The sequence below is a fragment of the Apodemus sylvaticus genome, chromosome 1 (assembly GCF_947179515.1).
Source record: "Apodemus sylvaticus chromosome 1, mApoSyl1.1, whole genome shotgun sequence".
In the NCBI taxonomy this organism is placed as follows: domain Eukaryota; kingdom Metazoa; phylum Chordata; class Mammalia; order Rodentia; family Muridae; genus Apodemus; species Apodemus sylvaticus.
In genome coordinates, this window is record NC_067472.1 from 124209018 (window position 1) to 124232375 (window position 23358).

Consider the following 23358-nt stretch of genomic DNA (forward strand, 5'->3'; position numbering starts at 1 on the left):
TGTAGAGTTGAGATAGGATGTAGAAATTGCAATCAAAGCTGTCATCTTAGAATTAAAATGAAATGGAAAAAAAAAATCCCCAACACCTGTCGCCCTTTGCCGCCTCAGAGTGGGTCAATAGCTGGTGCTCAGGGCACACACTGTTGAGAAGATGCTCTATGCTCTGGGTGGGTTTATTTATTCCTGTGTCAGAGAATAATTCATTGGTGACACTGTCTTGGTTTGACCTTTGAGAACACTGACCTTGGCCTGTCCAGGCAGAGAGGCTCAGGGTCCTCCCATCCTACATGCAGGATAGCAAACACTTGCTATGAATTAGTACCCAGAAAATCTCACTGAAATGCTCTCCCCAGGCTCACGGGAGCCCAATGGCGAAGTCCCTTGTTTATGGTCAACTGGCATGTGCAGAAAACTGGCACATGTGAAGTAACTCTACCATCCGTGTGTGTGTGTGTGTGTGTGTGTGTGTGTGTGTGTGTGTGTGTGTAAAGCAGAGGTCAAGCTGCTTGGAGTGTTGTTTATTTGTTTTTGAAACCGGGTATCTTTATTTTACCTGGACTAGTCAGCAAGCCCCAACAAACCCCCTGTCTCCACTGCCCCAGCGCTGGAATTACAAATTAGGGCTATCACCCAAGGCCTTTTTATGTGGATTCTGGGAATTGAACTCTGATTTTCAAGCCTGTAAACATCTTAGTGACCATCTCCCTAGCTACTTTCTCCCTAACCTCGTTCCTCTAAGAGACCTCTAGACCTAGGCGATCCTGGATTCTGTTGCTACTTTGGCTTACAAAAAGGGTTCCGGGTTTGAAATCTAACAGCCTGAACGTAGAGTGGTGGCGACTCTGTGAAAGTCTTCCTGCCTGTCTGTCCCTTGGGGAGGGCACTGAGTACAAGGCGCTCTTCCTTCACTACAGCCCTTGGAGGTCCGCAGCTCTCGTCCTAGGCTCCAGCGCCCTCACCTGGTGGCCGCGGCTTGTCCCGGCGGCGGCTCTCAGACTCAGGTCTGCTCCTCCCGGAGCGGCCGCCAGAGCCCGCCCGGTCCGGCCCCGCAGGCCGCCCACCGCGGTGAGTGGGAGGACGCTGCCCTAAGACAGGGGTGGGACAGGGGGGACGGGATGAGTGCGGGCGCCGGGGGCTCTGGTGGGGAGGAGTCAGCCCCGGAAGGCGACTATAAAAAGCGGCGGCTCGGGCTGGCAGCTCCGAGCTAGCTACTAAGCCAGTGAGCGCGCGGAGTCGAGCGACCGGCGCCTTCTGCGCTGAGTGGCAGTGGTCTGGTGCTGGGGGAGCACTGTGCCGAGTGAGGCCAGAATCTTCACCCACTTTCCACGAGCTCCCGTGCCGCTTGCTTACGCTCAGGAGCTCAACGCGTGGGATCAGATACCAGACTCCGGGATGCTGCACTTCAGATCCCCGAGGCGTGGCGGGGTCTCGGTCATCAACCTGAGGTAAGAGGACCGGAGCTAGGGCACGAGGGCTGCTTGGATTAAGCCATGGGGAGGAGAGGAGAGACGGAATCCCACACCTCCCCACTGTTTAGGTAGAACGTTGCCCTCGATCAGTCTGATTGTCCAGCCTATTCTATGCTGTCTACCTCTGTCTGTCTGTCTGTCTGTCTGTCTGCTTGCCTGCCTACCTGCCTATCCATGAATATATTGGTGGGCACACGCCCCCGTCACGGTCCTTCGTCTCTGAAATCTTTACAAACGTCAGGTATTGGGGACACCATCGTCCGGGAATGCATTCGACGGGAGGTGGATCTCTGTTTTGCTTAGCTTGTGCCCCTGTGAATGGCACCGGATGTTCACACAAACAACAGTGTCTCATCGAAGAGAGATGGCCCCTAGGCAAGGAGCCCGGTGCAGGGAACGCGCTTACCCTGTGGCTAATGGTGAGCTTCGCAAGTCTGCACCTTGTCGCTACCACCTAAGCAAGGTCTCCTGGGCCCCCAAGCTTGGCTCTGCCCTCCCAGCGATACGCTGGCACAGGGCGGAAGGAGATGATCTGATGTTAGACGACCTCGGTGGCCTCTGCAGTTATTTAAACAAACGCTAAGCCTGGCAGCGCTGCAGGAACATTTGGTGGCCCCTAGCAACAGATATCATCTGCAAGAAGGGTCGCGCTAGATTGACAGAAAAAAACCAAGGTCTCCACAAGGCACAAGTCTGAGTTGTCCACGGTTCTCAAGCTCTCCGCTCTGGGACCGAGGTCCAGTGACATCTCGGAATAAACCCCAGAGAATGCTTGTGCTCTGGACCAGAGCATTGCGCTGCTGTTTCCCAAGAGCTGGACGTTCTACCCGCACCAGGTCTGAGCTTCTCAGTCCTGCTCCGAGCAGCCAACTCTGCCCACAGGTAAGCCCTTCTCTTTAAAACCAAGCTTTTGATGTGAGAGCCATGACCTGGCTGAAGCCTGCCCAGGAGACAGAGAGCCAGGGAGTCATTTCCATCTCCGCGGTCTGGAGAGGGACCCCAAGGCGCGCCCGCGGGCGGGGAATAGGCTGCTCTGCGTGCCCAGGCTCGGCGCCACCATGGACAGCTCCCAGCTACTTCCGCCACTCGGGGCCTGTGGCCCTGAGTCTGGTGTGTTCAGGCACCTCCCTCACCGATTAAGGTGTTTAGACTCTAGGAAGGTAGAGAGGGACTAGCCTCGGGGGCCTAGGTATTTTTTCTAGAGACGCTAAGCACTCAGGAGGGAGCCTACTTTGCCGGAGGCTGTGGTTTTCTACCAGGTCCCAGCAGAGCTTGCATCTTTTTCTGTGTAGCCCCTTGATGTCACTAGGGGCTTCCTTTATTCTTATGTGACACCATGGAGATCCCTCAGAGGTGAGACAGGTGTAAAACTTTTGTTATATGACCCAGACAATGAGATAAAAGTATATATAATTATGTACAGAACGAAATTGCTTTCAGTGCAGGGTGTAAGATCATTTTTTAAAATAAAACAATTTAATAATTATGGTAATGAATCAGTACTTTAGTTTCACAGTTTATGAGAGAATGGAGAAGAAACCACATTTAAAAAATTTCAAAGGAAATGTCTGAGTGTGTGTATAAAGAAAGCAACAATGCTCTTTCTGATCCTAATGGTGTCCTCTAAAGCTGGACTCTTGAGGCAGCTTCCAAAGGCTCCACATAGCCCAGTAGCTGATGATGCTTCAAACTGATAACTTGGGAGTAGAGTGAGACGTTATGTTCTTCTTCTTGTAAGAAGTGATACTGCATGGGCTCTTCTGTCAGCACCACCAAAACTCAAATACAGAAATGTGTGCCCCTTTATTTTAAAAACTATAAGAAATCAGCTCTTTTTTGCTTGTGACTGAAGCATACATATAATAAATAATTACAAAAAAGAGAGGGGGAAAGGAGGAGAGAGGGAGAGAAAGAGAGACAGAGAGATCTATGACTTCGGGAAAGTCGGCTAAACTACGCTTCCTCACCTCTAAGTGGGGGCAAGTGGAATCTCTCGGTAAGTGGCTGAAATTACTAGTATAAGGCCAAGCAGTTAAGCCCAGTGCTGAGCACAGAGAACTCTGCTAAAATGGTTCAGATTACAGGTGCATTTCAAAGTGCTGCACATTTTTCTGAGCTGTCTACCCGCCCTGTGTCCTCTTTCTTAGCCCAGTAACTGGTTGGGAGCAGTTCCACCGCCTTGTTATTTTCATATTGGTGAAAGTGCTGAAGGAAGAGAAATGGAAGGATTTTTATGAGACAAACCGGTTTACTGTTTCCCCACCTGCACCGCTTGGAGGAAATACTGTTTTTTAAAAAAGAAGTAAGTAGTTTTCAGTGCTTTGTTTCAGTCCTTTGATCTAGGACAGCAGTTCTCAACCTATGGGTTGCAACCTCTTTGAGGGGGTGTCGAGTGACTATTTCACAGGGGTCACCTCAGGCTATAGGAAAGCACAGATATTTACATTAGGATTCATAATGTAACAAAATTGTAGTAACATAATTACAAACACAATTATGAAGTAGCAAGGAAAATAATTTAATAGTTGGGGTCACAACATAAGGCACTGTATTAAAGCGTCGCAGCATTAGGAAGGTTGAGAACCACTTATCTAGATAATCATTTCTTCCTGATTCTTTTCCCACATGATCTGGTAAGAAGCCTCACTGTCTTTCTAAGACAGTGCAGGCTTGGGGTGCAGGCCTGGAGGGTCTCCAAGGCCTTGTTTCTAGATACTTCTGGTTAGCTACAGAGGAAAGACATTGGTCTTATTAGACATAGAGTGGTCATGTCAAACACTCTCAGTCATGTTTGAGTTTTGCTTAGACATGACAACTTAGTCAAGACTCTTGGTTCACGATATTCTGGTCTATATTGGATTTGGAGGTGCCCTTAGGTTCTGCATTTTGGGGTTCTGGTAGAAACCACTAGAAACACACCACAGAAATTTGACTACCGGACCCATAAGCATACAGGACTGTAGGTAAATCTTTCCCTACAAAGTGTGCATGCGCATGTGCCTATTTCTGTCAGCTTCCCATTCCGATGTGCTCAGATTTTCCTTCTTTCCTCCTCTCAACAGATCAGAAGGATTCTTTGTTTCCTCACTTGAATAAGTTCAGGAGCATCCTGCAGATGCTGAGAGTCTCTCTGTGTGTGACTCTCCTCAACTGGTGATGTCCCTACAGCAGAAGTCTTTTCCCAACTCGTGCTGAAGTCTGGGCTGTGTTCTTTGTGCTAGAGTCCAGTCTCCTGTGTCCCTGTGACTTCTAGGTAAGAAAAATGACTGAACTGCTGAACCCTTGTGGGAAGCAAGGCCAGTGGGGAGCACGCTGCCTGGGTGGAAGGGAGGAGCTCGTCCTTAGTCCTGTAGTCTTCTGACCGTGCTAGCCATGCCTGAGTTTCTGGGGCAGACAGTTTCAGATGGCAAGGGTGGCGTTTGATAGGAAAGATGACTCTAGTTATTCTCGTTGGCTCCTTTGAAGCCCGAGGCATAAGTGACCCCTTTCAGTCCCGTGTACTCTTGGCAGATGAGCACTATCATGTGGATTACGTGCACTTTACATTTTATCTGTAGCTCAAAAGACACCTACTTGCAAGGAGGTTGGCTTCCCATGGGGAACAAAGTTATGATCATGAGTTTCATTCACAAGATTCCCTAGCTGTGACAGTTTGGGTGACATGTGTCTTTGTGCACGATGGCGAATACACAGGTATTTGATCTCATCGGAGTGATGTGTCAGCTGTCTTTGCTGTTTTTCATCACTGCAAAGGCAGCTTGTTTCCTTTGAATGGGGACTATGAGGATCTTGCTTGTTTGACTCTGCTTGGGTTGGCAGCCATCGGGAGTGGGTACTGGATAGGTTCTCAGGGCCCTGTGTGTCTTTCTGTGGTTTGTCAGCTGCTCTGCATGATCTTCAGCTCCCCCAAAAGCCATACTTGTTGGAACTTTGCAGATTTGGATAGGGTGGCGGCTGTCATGGTGACTTTTATTAGTCTCCGCACCTTGCTGTCTAGCCACTCCCTTGGGACCATCCTGGCCTCTCTGGCAGGTTTCTCGGTTTTCCCTTTATCTTCTATCTGCCCCAGTGCCAGGCTTTATTCTAGCCTAGGTCTCTGGCAGGGAGGCTGCTTGCTGAGAAATATCATCAAATATACATTATACTGCTCCATAGTCCCTCGGTGCCAGGAAACACACTTACCCACCCAGAGGGAGAGGAGTGCCTTCCTGCCCCTGTTATTTTCCAGGGCCTGTCCCCAGATTCTGCTTGGCTTCTCGAGGTTCTACTTGGCTCCAGGAAGCTAATATGGCCTTCCCTTCCCAGACCTACAAGGGAGGGGTCCTCTGGAAGCCCAGCAGACTTTCCCTGCAAAGGCACCTACTCTGAGCAAGAATCTCTCTCTCTCTCTCTCTCTCTCTTCTACTCTCCACCATAGACAACAGAGCTTCTTGCCTTGGGAACTCACTAAGGTATTCACTTTGAATCCTTTGCAAGGGCAATGAGACCACAGGATTAGCACAACTTTATATTGCTTTAAACAACTGCTTTGGAAGGAACTATGCATTTTTTTCTCCATCTGCTGAGAAACGTAGCCATCAGGCATTTTCTCTTGCAGGGAAGTCATGACTAGAGTCTGGTGGCTTTGCCGTGCAAAGCATCGATGGCTGACAGCTGTCTATCTGTTTCTAGGTAGGACAAGGGGACAGAAAGTCTGAAGGCTTCTTCAGTAGCCTACTGCACAGCTGTCCCATTTTGAGCTGAGGGGCTTGTGCTGTTGACACCCGTCTTTATAGCTTCAGGAAATGGGGCTGAGGACATCATGGTGAACATCAAAATGGGACTCAGATTTCCCTTCGTATGACTGCACTTCTCAGGAAAGATAGAGGACACTGGGGCATCCTTTGGAGATTAGATAGAAGGTGATGGCCCTTGTCACTCTGCTCCCCACCTGGACTGTCAGTCAGACCTTGGGCAGGGTCCTTGGCTCTTCCTATCTTCTGCTTTCTTACTTTCTTACATTAGAGGAGCATCCTGCGCTTGAACGTGTAAGTAAGAAGCTACAGGGGGGCTTGAGAAAGCAGGATTCTGGCTCAGCACATGAGGGACAGCCTTGGAGGGCCTGCTTTCAGGGGAGAGCACTTCTGATTCTCCCATTGACTTTCTGTGATTCCAACTAACTCACTTTGTTGTCATTTAAGCCAATATCTGATGTCCCAAGTAGATGGACCCAAGCTGGCCCATAACCTCTTAGTGACCTTATAAAGACCTTTCGAATTCCTAGAGACGATTATGGTCATTCCTAAGCTGTCTTATCAGCAGACTAAATATCTTGAACCCCCTTTTCCTGTCATAATAAATTTCCCCAAACTCTCTGGACCCAGTTACTTTTAAGTGCAAGATTATTGTGTAAATGGTAATTTATCTTTGCCTGGCAGAAGTATTTGAATGCAATTTTGGTAGCATTAAGAGATCATTTGAGGAATTTCATCTAACTCTGGTCCCAGACAGTGAGAATGCATGCTTACATTAAACAATTTTTCTGGACTCTAAAAGATTACATTTTTCTCAAAAAGTGAAAATGAAATTTAAAACCCCAATTGTCTTCCCCAGTCCCCCATCCCTGCAGCTTTCCTACAAGGGTGGGGTGGCCATGGAAAATGCACTCTGGGAGCTAGAGATGCAGTGTGCTCTTGCAGTCTGCCATGCACCACCACAGTCAGAAGCTGGAAATAGAGAACCTGTGATCAGCCAAGTGGCTTAGCTTCTGGGGACACAGAGTAGAAGCCATGGCCCAAGATCTAGAGGAAGGACAGACCTCAAAGCCTTCTGGGAAGTTGCTTCAGAGAGTGAGACGGACCACTGGATATGGCTCACAGGGTGGAGGTTAGGACAAACTGGGGCGGGGGGACAGAGGTGTTATTGACTGAGCTGGAGGTGAAGCCAGGAACCTTTGTGGAAGTCTAGAGGCTTCTTCCTTCCTTCCTTCCTTCCTTCCTTCCTTCCTTCCTTCCTTCCTTCCTTCCTTCCTTCCTTCCTTCCTTCCTTTCTTCCTGCCTTCCTTTGACAGGGTTTCTCTGTGTAGCTCTAGAACTCTCTCTGTAGATCAGGCTTCAAACTCAGAGATCCACCCACCTCTGTCATCCGAGTGCTGGGATTAAAGGCATGCTCCACCACCTGGACTAATAGGTATTTTTAACTTAAGCAATATGGATTCTAAGAGGGAAGCTCAGAAGCATTCCACATAAAGAGAAGGGCACTGAGAAAGGTCCAGAAGCAGCAACAGTCCTAAATGGCTCAGTTTTTGCAAGTCTCAGGTGTGTATCTGACTCGGGGACACATGCTCCCTAACACGCCCAGACCTTGGACTATACCATGGAGAAGAACAAGCCTGCAAATGGTGGTAGGTCTTGTCTCCTAGACAAGAGGCTTACAAAAGGACTTTGACTATAAAGTGTTTTATTTCTATAAAATCCAACTAAATTCCATTCACAAACCAGATAAAGAGTATCTGTGACTAGGAGGGGTAGCAGTCTTTGTATTGACGTCCATACAAGGTTCCAAACATCCTCTGGGTTTCCAGGCACACAGTTGAAAAGCTTTTGTCTGGGATCTTTTTGTTTTGCTCCAGGCAGCCATATTAATGGTGTTATCTTAATTTCATTGTAGTCTATCTTGCTGTGTCTTCTAAATATTTTGGTGTCTTGCTGTTTTTTTTTAAATGGTATCTGTATGTGTGTGGCATTAATTTTCAAAGAAATAAGGCCACAGTTATTTTGTATGTGGTAGCTTAGAACACAGAGGAGGAGGCTTGCTATTGGCAAAGTCTCTCTGATAGAAAACGCCAGTTGAGCTCACCATGGGAGGAAGCAATACAGCTGTGAGCTCTCTGCAAAAATAGGCTGTTTATTTTCAAACCTGTCAATCAGTATTAAACCTCCTAAGACTTTCATATGTTATAAAAGCTGGAAATGAAGAAAATTGGTTTATTTCCTGGATGTAAAATGTTGACACATTTACAGAAGACCTTGAATCTTTTTTTCATTAATGAAAGGTAGCCAAATTTGAATGCAAAGTGTTTTTGAAGGAGGAGTCTGGTAACCGGAGGCAAGGCTGATAGGTAGGTTATGGTGGAGTTTCGATAGCAAAGTAGTTCAGGTTATGGTTCTTGTGAGCCTCCTACAAAACTCTCTCCTAAAGAGGAAATGGATATCCTGATAGGACTCCATTTGAATAGAACCTGTCCATTCCTGATGAGTGGTCCAAGTCACTCAGAGGGGATCTGGAAAGCCAATTCTGGGGCTGGTACCAGCTCTTCCAGTATAACCAAATGAATGATTTAAGATGGCAAAAGCAAGTCCTGTTTAGTCCGGAGAACTAGAAAGCACTGCCTTTAGAAGAACCTGCTAGGTATTTGAGGAACCCTGGCAGAGGCACACAGCACATCGGTATATAAATTCCACCCGGCTAAGCATCTGTGGTTCTCGGAGGTTCCCTCTGTCCTTTGGGAAGTTTCAGAGAAGGCTGCAGAATAAGGGCAATCGGTGACCCTGTCCTCTGGGGAGCATCTGGCCTTCATCCCTCATTGCCACAGCAATTGGAACCCTGCACAAAGACTGGTACCCAGAACATGGTGTCTTGGCCTCTCCCTTCTTCCTAGGCTATTCCTTGGACTACACTCAGAGTAGGTCCTGCATTGCCCTAGTGTCTTGACAGAGGTGGTCCCTGACTGTGGTCCTCTCAGCCACATGGGAGGCTAGCTGGAGGTAAGCCTGAGCCATGGTAGACACGGGTGTAGAGGCTACTGCTTACTATCATCAAACTTCACCCCTTCTTTCTCTGCCTTCCTGAGGGGCCGTGGTATCTGCAGGTAGGACTTGAGTACACTAATGAGTTACTGAGGTAAGCCTGTGTGGTTCTTCTGTCCAACTTTCAGCTTAAGGCACTGCCGTCTTGCCTTTCAAAATAAAATCGTTTGTGTGTGTGCACATGTGCAGCATGTGTGAATGTGCATGTACTTGTTTGTGCATGCACGTAGGGGCCAGAGGTCAATATCATCCTCAATTGTTCTTTACCTAATTGTTTTGAGAAACACCTCTCACAGAACCTGGAGCTTACAGACTCAACTGTAAGTTGGCCAGTGAACTTTAGAGATCCTGGTGTCCCAGCCACTCCAGAGCTGGGATTATAGACACAAGCCACTACTCCTGGGGACCAAACTCAGGTCCTCATGCCTCCCTGCCCTGATTCCTGCCTCCTGTAGAAGACACTTGTCACACTGTCTGATGGGACACTTGTTCCTGCCTTGTCTCTGTGTGGTGGGACACAGCTGTCCTTCCTCGAATGAGCAGTAGAGATCAGCCCCCAAAGGAGTGTGCAGTGAGCAAGCTTGAGTGAATTACTAACAAATGCTTTTAAACAGGCTGGTGGTTTGTGACAAGCACATTTCAAAGCTGGGTGGCAGGCCCTGAGTAATTTGTTCATGTGCTCATTTTCCAAAGGATCGGGTTAAAAAAAAAAGACCTCAGACACCGCAGCTAAGTACTTTTCCTTTCCTTCCCTTAAAAAATCATGTTGTTTTTCAAAGGAACTTAATCCATACATTTCAGATCCATTTCCATGTTACTCAGCAAAAATGTTGCATTTCTCTACTGTTGCTCAGTCCTGAGTGAGGTCACACATTCCTCTTTTGCTCCGACTCATGCACACTGGCTGGCTCACAGCTGGGCGACTCTACAGCCATCCATTGCACACTAAGAAGCTTATAAACAAGAGACAAAGGGAGAATAATCCACTGAACTGACCCTATTCTTAGTTAGAATTTTCTCCCTTGGTTCTTCATGGAATGGAATGTTTAAATCTTTAAATGTTGGATTACAGTATTATTTATACATTAAGGACTGAGCTTTCTGTTCTTTCTGATGATTGTGTGTGTGTGTGTGAGTGTGTATGTGTGTGAGAGTGTGTGTGTGAGTGTGTGTGAGTGTGTGTGTGTGTGTGTGTGTGAGTGTGTGTGTGTGTGTGTGTGTGTGTGTGTGTGTGTGTGGTCTCTTTATTTTATACCTAAGGTAAGTATTTTTACTTGCTTCACCCTAGGCCAAGGCGGCTGTAGCAAGCCTGTGGACATGCTGAGGGCACTTGTGACTCTGTTGGGATGTGAGAGTTTTGGGACTGGCATCTGAGAGGCACACAAAGCCTGTGTAGGCTCTGGAAATGAAGTTTCATATTCTCTTTCCCCTTGCTTACCTGTCTGTCTGGCCCAGGAAGAAACTGGTGGCTGATATAAGGGCCTTCTGCAGGTTTTGCTCTACTGCACCGGGCCTGTGTCCGTGACTTCTTCCTCTATCCACTTTCTCTAGGGTTGCATGCATCCCAGGCTGGTCTAGAACTTACCGTGTAGCTGAGGATAACTTTGACTTTTTTATTCTCCTGCCTCTACCTTCTGAGTACTGGGATTTTAGGAGTGTGAGTCCAGACCCAGTTTATGTGGTGTTGGGGATGGAATCCAGGCTCCTGTGCATGCCGGGTACACATTCCACCAATTGAGCTATGTCTCTAGCCCATATCCCGGGACTTTCTGAGAAGGCACCGATGCCATGAGAATCCTTCATTCTCTTCCAGGTAGTAAGAGTGAAATCAGTTGAAGGTTTGGGCTTCAGGATGCCCAGACCCATGGTTTTCTTCTTACCGAAATGACGTTGTGAAAGTGAGAAGGCCTGGCCATGCTGGCGGTGTATATTGGCATCACAGCTTCCAGCAGCTTGGTGATGATGCTGACCACATAATTGTGGGCTGTTCATACGTTGGGGCTTTTCAGGTGGCTGAGGAAGACCTTACATATGATTCAGATTTTAAAATCATAGGGTACGGTTTGTACAAATGGTAGCGATGTCAACATCTGAAATTTTCTGAGAATGACCATGTGATGAAAGTCTTTTTTTCCTTTAAACATAACCACATACAGTTGCTTTAAATAAGAAGCTATTCTTGACATAAAGACAGAGGTGATGGTTCTTTCAAATGTTGCTTTGCAACTATAAACTTGAGCCCACACTCTGTGGAGGTTGCCTGAGGACACTGGGATCTGGGGAACTGAAAGGGGAGAGTCATAATTTGAAAAGTGTGCATGCATCTTTCCCGCTACTTGTTGACCATTCTGGAGACTGTGGCCCAGGAGGCTGTGGTTTCTTTTAACTGGAGATGACTTTTCTCTCATCACCAATAACGCAATCAATGGCCCTTTCCCCATTCAGAGACAAAATCCCTACCTGGTGCAAAGCAAAGACTTGTGTTCTACTTATTGCCAATGGCTAGCATGTAGTAGGAGCACATGGCTCTTGTAGGTTTTACAGGCTGTCCAGATACCTAGAACTGTGCTCAAGCCTGGACTACAGGAGGATTCCTGGTAGTTAGAGAAAAGCAAACACTCCTCAGGAGCTCATGAAACTAGTTTCCTACTGCCAAAGGGGTCATTTCCCTTATCTCTGTCGGAAGGGACATATGGCTCCATTGACACATGGCTATGGACTTATCATGGCTCATCAAAGCCCCCACACCAGTGTCCTGGCCCTTCCCTGCTCCCAACTACCCACCTTTCTTATAACCTGATATTTCCTACTATTCAGACACTTTCTCTTATTCTCTCTTTTTCTCCCTTCTTCCCTCTTTCTCTCCCTCCCTCCTTCATTCTCTTATCTCTTGCTATCTCGGTCTCTCCACTATTCTTTCCCATTCTCCTGTTTCCCTAGCTCCTGACATGCCCAGTCTGCTGGTCATGTTCATTTTGCTGCTCTGTTCTCTCTTAAGACCTACAATAAAATCCTTAACCATATCATGCAGTGGTCATATCACATCACGTATGTTAGATCATGAGTTTCTTTGCAGCACTTTGAAACAGTGGCTCACTAAGTTACCCATCCTGACCTTCAACTAAATTCATGGACCCAGCATGCCTGCAAGTTTTGATCTTTCTGCCTCTCAGCCTCCTGAGTGGCTGGAATTTCAGGCTCGGGCAGCCAAGGCTAGTGCTGATAGTTCTTCTATATTTCCTCTGGGAGTAGGACAAAGCTAGAGACTGCCAGTAACTTCTGAGTTGTGTATGCTCCTGTGGCCCTGTGGTCACCTCCATCATTTCAATTACTGCCTAGAATCTACTGAGCACTTACAAAGTTTAGATCCAGGTGAAACACTTTGTACACACCACCATATTTTATCTACCTGACAACTATGACAAACCTTTGTCCCATTCTGCAGACAGAGGGGACCCAGTGAGGTGACATGATTTAGTCAAAATCACCTACTTAGAGGTGGCAGAGTTGAAAACTGAGACGCAGGGCTGCATGACCTAAAAGGTGTTGCTCTTGATAATGACTGCTGTGGCTTGACTCTTGAGCTTGGTGAAATACGTTTAGGGGAATGTTAATCCTTCTCAGTAGAGCAAGGTGAAAAGGAGCTGCGGCCCCAACGCAGCCACTGTTAATTGTGGATCTGTTCTAACACCGGGGAGATTAAGGGTGTCTTCATTGTCTCTCCACAATGGCGAAGTTCACAGCTTAGCTGGAGAGATAGACAGACAGCCCTCTTACAATCTGGGCTGTAAGAGGGTGTGAACAAAGCAATATGGGGTGCCACTGCAGAAGCAGCACAAACAGCTCTTCAGGCAAGGATTAGGCTGCAGGCATCTTGGATGAACTGATTAAGTCTTAAAGGAGAGGGCAGTTGGTTTGCAGGCCAGAAAAGACAGGGTCAGGAAGAAAGCAAGAGTCTTGGCCACAGACAGAGGAGTTAGAGAATGGGTGTTTGGAAAAGCTCTATAAGTTTCCTGGGACTGGAAATGAGAGGCGAGGGAGGTTCAGGTAAAGACCTCCCTTAAAAGCCGAGTCTAAGAGCCTAGCTTTCAACTTCAGAGGCTCTGAATGGAGGAGGGTGTGAACAGGAGCCAGGCATTAGGCCACTGTTCCTGGGGGCAGGGGTGGTGGGGGTGGCCTAGGCAAGGCTTGTGGTATTTTGGATAGCCATTACTTTCCAGAATCCCCACGGAGAGGCCAACCGGTCCAGCTCTGAGCAGACTCACAGACCTGAAGGAAATGACACTGTCTGGCTTACTCACTGGCACCAAGGCCACGTGTGGCAGTTCCCAGGGAGCTCTGCTTGGGAAGCATCTCAGAGTCTTAGGGCTCACTCCTTGGGATGTGGATTTTGGTTGCCATACAGAAAAGGCTCAAAGATTTGAGGGAGCATTTCTGGATTCATCAATTGCTTGATGATATCTGTAAGTACTGTTGGATGAATTTTGTTTTTGTTTTTTGGTGTTTTGTTTTTGTTTTTTTTTTTGTCCAACATCAGGACATGGGCAGTGTCTTCATCCTGTAGCCTCTGCTGCTATGTAAAGTTTTTTTTCTGATTCTTCAAAAACTTCCCATGATGCTCAGCCTCTGAGTCTGAGTCTGCTCAGCTTTTTTTTTCCCATATACTGTCTTTCCAGCCAGAACACATCCTTTGCTTACTTGACTAAAGTTGACTGCTTTGGCAGGTCCATGAAGCCAGTTCATAATATCAGAGTCTTCTCAGAGGTGACCATTGACCCATGGAAGTACAGTGGGAGCCTTAGACAGACTTTGGAGTATTCTAGCCATCCCGATAAAGTGGAAAGGGCAAAGTTAACTTTTATTGGCTGGGGAAGCTGGTCCAGCAGGTAAAATGACTGCCCCTCAAGCACAAGGACCAGCATCCATGTAAATGTTCGGTGGGCGTGGCAGTCCAACCTTAATCTCACCCATCACTTAGAAGGCAGAAATAGAGGATTCCAGAGCAAGCTGATAACCAGACTAACTGAACTGGGAGGCCCCAGATTCAAATAAGAGACTGTTTCCCAGCATTTATAGTGTACAGAGTGGTTGGCAGATAACCATTCTCAACTTCTGGCTTCCACATGTGCATACACAGACACACACACCACATACTTATGCACACATATACAAACACATGCATATATAAAAAGCTCATTAATTTTTCACAATATACATTGTATGCATTATTATAATCTAATGCATACAAAATATTGCAGCTTCCACAATAATTCATAGATAGTATAGTCAGTCTAAAAGATAGTGTACATCTTATTATAACAAGTCTTGAAAATTAGTGTGTATCTTCCATTTAGGGCATATCTCAACCCTCCTACCTGTTCTGTCCATTAATAGCTATGTGTGGATAGGGGAACAGTATGGTCCAGAGGGAGAGAGCAGGGGAAAGCAGCACACAGAACACACGTGGAAACTTTAAACCGTCGTCAGTGACATGAATCAAAGGAGCAAGGTCTCAGGAGGGGCAATAGAGAATCTGAGTGGGAATCTGACTGCAGGTGGCCGCCGGTAGAGGTAGAGGTAGAGGTAGAGGTAGAGGTAGAGGTAGAGGTAGAGGTAGAGGTAGAGGTAGAGGTAGAAATGGGCCCAGTTTGTAGCTCTCAGATGTTTCATATGGGTGGGTGTGGGTGCTTATTGTTAGCAAGAGGAGAGGCACAGGAGGCTAGGAGGCTGGGGTCAGGACAGGGTGGTGGGGGCTGAGATAAGGAGAAAGAATGTGGAAGGATCTGGGTGGGGTTCAGGAGATACAGTGGACATGGTTTGATGGTGGACTGAACACAGGAGGAGGTCCTGGAGGCTCCAGCTGCAAGACTAGAGAAGGTTTGGGCTAGACATTTATACTCTGGGACACCATTGATCAAACAAGGAACCCTGAAATTTCAACAGCATTATCCATTGCAGGATGGGGGGGGGGGCATTTTCTTTAAAATACTGTGGAATTTTAGTTAGCTCTCATTGAGAATGTTATGAAATTACTTTTGATCTGCCTTACATTATTATTGTTGTTATTCACAAAACTAAGCAGGTAAATAGAGATTGGGATTGTCCTCTTTGTTGGGCAATCTTAAGGACCCGTTCTACTTTCTCGGTAGAGTGAGCCGTAAGTGGTGATCTGTGGTGAGGTCCAGGGCCACTAGTGTATGCCTTCAGGGCTCCCATTTTGTTATTCTGGAGAGCTCTGACTGGGAATCTGAAACTCAAGATGTATGCCAATGGAGACTACCAGGACAGGAATGAGCAGTCTCGGGGATTCTGGGTGAGAAGCTCTTACCACTTGGTGCTTGCTTTGTGTCCCACTTAGGGCTGTGATGAGCCACCCGCGAATTTAACAGTCTGACCTGTTTACTGAAAAAAAGCTAGATGAGTTGGAAAGTCTGGAGTCAGTGTCAGTGAGATCTAGAGTTTGCTTGGACCCTTTATGCTAAAGGTATTTATTAACCAGCCACTCCACACTAGACCGGGAGGGCACAAAATCAAGTGATTACCTCTTCCATCTTGCAACCCCGAGGCAGTGGTGGAAGCGAGTGGGGTGTGGTCATATAGACAAGTGAGAATAATATATGCTTATAAAAAGCACACAGAGGGCAGAAAAGGGGAAAGTGTTCCTTAGGCTTGAGGAAGCTGAGGACTATTTAAACATTAAGAGATCTAGTTAGAATTTGTCTGCGGATCACAGATGGGCCCTCTGGGGAAAGAGAGATCGGATAACCTAGTGAATTTAAGAACCTGTAAGCAGAAGGGACACAATGAGTTGGAGGTTTGTTTTTGTTTTGTTTTGTTTTTTTGTGACTGTAAAAGAACACTAACAAGTCTGCAGTGGTAAAGTGTTTCCAGAGGTTGGTTTGTTGGTTGGTTGGTTTTTTTAAGACTGGGTTTCTCTGTGTAACAACCCTCACTGTCCTGGAACTGGCTTTGTAGACCAGGCTAGCCTTAAACTCCCAGAGATCTGCCTGCATCTGCCTCTTGAGTGCTGGAATTAAAGGTTTGCACCACCACACCCAGTTGTTTCCAGGTTGTAAGGCACTGTTTAGAAAGAAAGTGCCCAGTTATTTATATATTTCTTCATTCATTAATGATGTCATTCATTTTCTACATTACTTGTCTATTTGTTCATTACACTAACATTTAGTGTAATGAACTGGATACTGTAAGGAATCAGTCTGATTTACATTTTTGACGGAAGAAGCAATAACTGGGAGCTAGGTGACTAAGAAAGCATGTGATTAATATTTTAAAAATAATATGAAAGTTGCATATGTATCTGTATTTAACAAGATACTATATAAATACTACCAGATATCTATATTTATGTACTGTTTAGGTTCGATTGCTATGATAAAAACCATGACCAGAAGCACCTTGGGGAGGGAAGGGTTTGTTTCAGTTTACAACTCCAAGTCACAGTCCATCATGGTGGGAAGTCAGAGCAGGGACTTGAGGCAGGAGTTAGAAGCAGAAACTGAAGCAGAGGCCAGGCATGAATGCTGCCCTCTGCCTTGCTCCCCAGGGCTTGCTTAGACTACTTTCTCACCCACCTTAGGACCACATGCCCAGGATGGGACCACGCCATGTTGTCTTGGCTCTCCCACATTGATTTTTAATCGGGAAAATGCCCCATAGTTTTGTCTATAAGAAATCTGGTGGAGCCATTTTCTCAGTCGAGGTGCCTTCTCCCAAATATGTTTAGGTTTGTGTCAAGTTGACAAACCAACCAGCGCAATTTATCAATTGGAAATCACAGAAAACACAACTCTAGGACAATTACCTAAAAGCCACGATAGGAGTCTGGATGAATAATTTTCTGGTGTTATTAGGTGTCTGTATAATGCATAAGTAACTTTAACTTACATACATATGGTTTTATGTTTTTGTCTCAGTTTTAAAAATCATCAGTTTTATTGTTTTTTAAAGGGTACCAAATTCCTTGCTAAATCTTTTTTTATTATTAAGAAATTAGAGAGAGTTATGTAGCATTTCCCTCAATTTTGATAGATTTGCACAGGAAAGATTCCTAGACATGGAATGCAATGGGCCAAAGTGTTTGGCTACTTCTGATTCTTCTTTCAAGGCATCTCCAAAGATTTATTAAAATCTATGCCATCACTGCTTATAACAGTGCCAGGTTCACCAACAGTCAATATTTCTAAAGTTAAAACTTAATTTTGGTATGTGAAAATCATATTTATATTTATTTGTTTGCAGACACATATTTGTATTCATTTACCACTGGTAATGTTGAAAATAATCAAGTCATCTCATCTTTTATGTTTACTTATGAGGTGCTCATTTTTTCCTTATAATGTCTACAACGCCTATAAATTTGTAAAGTTCTCTCTTCTATTTTTCACTTAAAAAATAAAATATGGTATGTGAAGTATTTTCATGTAGCCTAGTCTATCAGTTAGTTGCATCTTAATCTCCTTACCAAGGAAAATTCTAGAGCTACCTGATGATCCATGAGTTGATTTTTAAGCTCTTTGACCTGTCTGGAATTCCTTTCAGCTCCTGGTGCAAGGAGATACGCTAACTCCATTATCCCTTCAATTACTAACCTGTTAGCCCAGCACAATTCTATCAAACAATCTTTCCTTTATCCATTGATTGGTGCTGCCAGGAAGAGTATATTTGATCCAGTTACCAGCATAGAGATAACAGGAATGCGATAAAGCTAGCTCAGTAGGAATTCAGGCAGACACTTGATCTGACCATCTGGGCCAACTTCAGTGATTGCCTCTGAGCAGGCCAAGCCTGGATATGTCTGGGAGTGAAGACTGGGACCAGCCTGCAGTGACTGCTCTGAGGGTTAGCCAAGTGAGGATTAGGCTGTGGCATGCTGGGGCGCTGGCTGCTTAGTGTAGGAGCCACTGAGTCCTTCTCCTGAGTTGGCTCGGTAGCTGTTCCCTAGGTGTCTCATCAGCCTCCATTTGTGGCCACACACAGTCCTTTCACTTCATCTCCAACTTCAGAAGTCACACTACTAAGCTTCATTGACTGTCTCTCAGGAGATGGGGGTTTATGTAGGATTTAATTCACAGGTGGTGGAAGAGGCAGCTGTAATCACCACTGTTTTGTTCTCTGAATGCCTCCACTCTTTCTAGCCACATGAGATGTGGTATGTGGCATAGAAAGACATCATCTCAAAGAAAACACTGCCTCTCTCTAAAATCAGCCAATCAATCAATCAATCAATCAATCAATCAACTAATCTTGGGAAACAGGCTTTCATCTCACTTTGGGACTTCTTTCTCGTCTTCTCATCTTGTTGGGACTCCTTCCTTATTCTGTCATGGGCATGTTCTTGAGGGGTCTGCACTAACCATAGTTTTAAAAACTTTCTATCAGAGCTAGAGAGGAAACTTGCATGATAGTTGACATCCCCACTGTGGCTGCTCATCTTTGAACTATTTCACTCCTCAGCATGGGGGCAAATGGGGAGGACTTTGCCCCTTTTGATACTTTGTCAATTATCTGTGATAAAGTGAGGCTATTCGGTCAGAGGTCTGGGGACCAATGGGGAAGCATCTCATGGCTGGGTAGTATCCTTCTCTCAGAGTCTGGCCCAGGTACATCCCCCTTACAGTTTATATTCTAGTGACACCCCAACATTCTTCATGGCCCTTTGGAGCATATTTTTTTTCTTTCCCATTCTTCTCTGCTACATGTTCTGTTTTCTCTAACCAGTCATTCAACAATCCATTATTTCTTCCTGCTCCCTTCTGGGTGTCATCCTCTCCTCTGTGAGGCCTTCTCAACATTTCTTCTCAATGTATGCTATTGCTGTGTAACAAAGCATTCTCCAGACCAATGGTTTAAACAACCATAAGTCTTCAGCCTGTGGACTGGCCAGCTGGATTCACTGATGTAGATAGGGCTTTTGGTTCCTGATGAGCTCTTAGGTCTACATTTAGTTGGCAGATAGCTTGAAGCTGGTTGGTCTGGAACAGCCACATCTACATGTCTGGTCTTAGAGTCAGCTGTCTACTAAGGGGAGGAAGGTTGATGGGACCACCTGTCTCTCAATACCATTAGATCAGCCCGGAGTTGTCCCAATGGTGATTCATACAGTTCTGTGAGGTAGAAACAGCTTGCATTGTCTCTCTGAGACACCTCCCAACTTAATGCTACATTTCTCCTTTCCTTTCTATAGGTTTAAATTAGAACTGTCCCCCATAGACTCAGGCATTTCAACACTTGGTCTCCAGTGGTGGCTCTGTCTGAGGAGATTTAGGAAGTGCAGCCTGCTAAAGGAAGTATGCTTCTGGAGGAGGGCTTCCAGGGGTTAAAGCCTGGCCTGTGAGTTTATCCTCTACTTCATGTTTGCATTTGGAGACATGGAACTCTCAGGGTCTCTTTTCCAGTTGTCATGCCAGGTGCCAGCTGTCATGCATCCCCACCATGATGGACTGTGCCCCCTGGAACTGTAAGCCAAAATAAACCCTTTCTTCTATAAGTTGCTTTTCATCATGGAGTTTTATCAAGACAATGGAAATCTTCCTTCTTCCTTTCCCTTCTGGCTAAAGCAAGGCCAGCTCCTAGAAAGAAGAGATGTAGAGTCTACCTCCCATAGGGAGAAGCTAAAGTACATGGATCTGAGGAGAGGCAGGAAGGTAGGCAGAGAAAAGGCATTTGTGAAGTCAGCCTGCCACACTCATTTTCATCCGTCATGACACTGGGTATAGTGGAATGTCACACTGCATTATCTGCCCGAGTCCCAGTTCTGCCAAGGGGCCTTGTTGTGTTCATTTCTTATGGCATCTAGCTGTCAGCTCATCTCCTTGGGATATGTGGGACAAATGTGGTAGCAAGGCAGGATGGGAGCAGGGGAGGGTGCATGCCCAGAATCTCAGCTGCAGATCTTAAAATCTACTTTAACCTGACAGTGGCTGCAGGGAAAAGCCAGAGAACCAAGGAAAGCCAGCAGTCCCCTGACCATTCCCAGTGCCCGGCCTCAGACTCCAGCCAGGCACACCAACCTCTCCAGAAGGCGGCTTCTTCCCTACCCACTGCATCAGCATATGGCCCTTAGGGGCCTGCCCACACAGCGGATGTTGACAGGGGCACAGCTCCAGCGCCAGCTTTCATAGATGGTCTCATCACTTTTAAAATAATGACCACGGGGCGTGGGCTAGCTAGAACAGTGACATCACTTTCCAGTGATTCTGGGTCAGTTCTCACTGTTTTCCTCTGAATCTTTAAATGACGGAAATAAGTCTTTCTGGTTTGGTACATGTTCTGGGAGCTTTCTCACATGTCCATATGCCCGTCCTTACATGTAATCAAGATGGCTTCAGATTTCAAGTCAGAGGTCCCATGTTTTAGGTTCTGGAACTGGTTCGTGTGGGATTTGGTACTGTTACTGGCAACATAATTTCCCTAGTTTTTATGTGTACAATGATAGCAAGAAGTCACTGGTTTGGTAAAGAAGTGAGAAAAATGAGTTGGCATCTTCTCTCAGAGCCCTGTCTCCATCACTTTGGTTTACTGTAATAAAGTATTGGGTGGGTTATAAATGAAGTTGGCTTCCTATACTTCTGGATAGTAGAAGTCTGAGATCAGACGGCAGCATGGGAGCTCTGATGAGGGCTATCTCTGGCTTATAAACATCCATCCTCTGGCTACATTTTTCATATGACAGAAGAATGTATCTGCCCAGAGTCTCTGTGTAAGAGCATTGATCTCTTTTATGAGAGCTTCCCATGCATGGCCTAGTTACTTCCCATAGGAAGTTTAGATACCGGAGGGACCTAAGCATTCAGTCTGTGGCATAGCCGCTGGGGTTTGTCAACTGCACAAAAGGCCTGAGCCAGCATCAATGTGAGATGACATTCCTTTTAAATAGGAAGCAGTCATTGTCACAACCTATTTGGTCACTGGTAGTTAAAGGAGGCAATGCATAGAGAGTGCTGGAGCTGGAGCCAGCCCTTGCTAGAGTTGAAGAGGTGACTCACTGCGTGCCTTGCTCATTCCAAAATGAGAGTTGTATTTCTGGATGAAGAGAGCAGTGGAAGGGCTTCTGTCTCCTCTTCATAGGGCAGAAGCACTCCAAGAGAGGAGATAATCTGTGCTTGCACCTCTGTGAAGGCACTGTCGCAGGAATGAGCCACTTGGAGTGTGCATGATGTACAGACCTTCTGAAGGATGGCTTCTCAGAACTGCTGTTCTTTGTTGATGCCTTCCAGAGCTCAAAGTAAGAAACCATTTTCCTGGTTTGATTGGAACTGTTCCTCTTTCCACTGCCCAGTCTATACATTCTTAGTTAGAGGCCAGAAATGGCTCTGACTTTCTCTGCTGAGTAAAAAGGTGCCTAGACCTGTCCATCTTTGCACATGAAAGCCAGATGGATTGTGGTACTGTTCAGAATGAGTATGCTCATGTGACATGGCTTTGGGTACCTTGAGATGGTCATCAAAGGAGCAACCAGGGGTGCTACTACCTACTTAGCAGATACACGCAAAGTAGTTTGAACCTAGAGTTGTAGGTTGTGGGAAAGGTGAAACCAAGAAGGTTTAACTCTCAGACTTATTTAAATATCAAAGTAAAGGAATCATTAAAGAAGAAAAAATTGCAGTGCAAAGTGTCTTGAATTGAGAAACAGATGATGGTGGTGGTGATCATGGTGAGGGCGATAAATGTGTGGTGTGATGGTGATCATGGTGATGGTGTGGTGTGATGGTAGTGGTGGTAATGATGATGGCCTGACTATAGTTGTGCTGATGGTGGTTGTCTTAGTTATTGTTCTACTGCTGCAAAGAGACACTATGAGCAAGACAACTAATGAGAGAAAGCATTTACATTGAAGCTTGCTTACAACTAATTTCAGAGTGTTAGTCACAGAAGGAAGCAGAAGGCATGGCACTGGAGCAGTAGCTGAGAGATTTACATCCTGAGCCACGGGCAGCAGGCAGGGTGTGGTGGGGGATGGGGACTGGGCCTTGCTTTTGAAATCTCAAAGCTCACCCAATGGACCTTGGCGGGTATCATATGATTCTGGCATCTCCAACATCTCCTGGGGTCTTCAGTGCGATCCAGGCTTCATTTTCACAGCTGTATGCAGTGGCCTCTCTGGGCCTCTGTGCAGGGACACCCCTGATACATGCCTGGCCTCAGCAGCTTTTCTTAGCCACAGAGGGAGACTCTACAACTCCTTCCTTGTATCCTTGAGTCTAAAAGCCAGAACCATGTGGCCAAAGCTGCCAAGTTTTGCTGCTTAATGGAGCTGGAACTTGGCCCCTTCCCTCAATTACATCTGCATCAGCTTTCTGCTGTTGATGCTTCTTCAATTCCTTTCCACAAGTTGGAAGCTGGAATGGGTGGGGTCTTGAGCTGAGGTCACCTCTCCTTTTATTACACTTACCATCAGGCTTTTCTTTAAACCTTTTATCTCCTTGAGCACAGGAATTGGCTCCATTACACTTTCTGGTGCTCCTTTTTTCTTCAAACTGTACTTTTTGTATTTCTCTTTGTCCAGCTTTCCCCATTTCGTATAGAGCTGCAGAAGAGTGATTACTAGTAACCACACAACAAAGTCAATGCTAGGCTGCCTTAAATCTTCTCTGCTGATGCAATTAATCCAAAAACTCTTTAATTTAGCCTCAGATTTTTAGAAGAAAAAGCAAAAAGCATCCACATTCTTTGCCAAAATATCACAAGAATGGTCTCCAGAGAACTTGCTAATATTCTTTCCTTCTGACACCTTTTGAGTTGGGCCCTTATAATTTACATCACTTTCAGTACTGTCTTCTGTCATTCTACTGCAATGGCCCCCTTAAGCCCCACTTACAGTGTTCAACCACTTCTAGTCCAAAGTCCCAAAGTCTTCTATAGTTCTTCACACAAAAGCATGGTCAGGTCTAACACAGACTGTTGGTACCGGCTTCTGCCTTAGTTATTGTTCTATTGCTGTGAAGAGACAGTTATGAGTCTATGGGGGCTATTCTTATTCAAATAACCACAATGTTGTAGTGGTAGGGGTAACAGCGATGGTGGTAGCTACCAGAACACTGGATAAGTCCTTACACTCATCATTTTGTTCTGATTTTCAAACA

The 23358-nt window shown here is 45.9% G+C and overlaps 1 protein-coding gene across 1 annotated transcript in view; it reads left to right on the plus strand.

Moving 5' to 3' along the window:
- The first annotated feature begins 1198 nt into the window (after positions 1-1198).
- Cemip (cell migration inducing hyaluronidase 1) overlaps positions 1199-23358 on the plus strand; it is a 156289-nt gene continuing 134129 nt past the window's right edge. Inside the window, exon 1 of the mRNA XM_052159366.1 lies at positions 1199-1445. Coding sequence (XP_052015326.1) covers positions 1393-1445 — 53 coding nt within the window. The 5' untranslated portion in view covers positions 1199-1392. The remainder of the gene's footprint in view (positions 1446-23358) is intronic.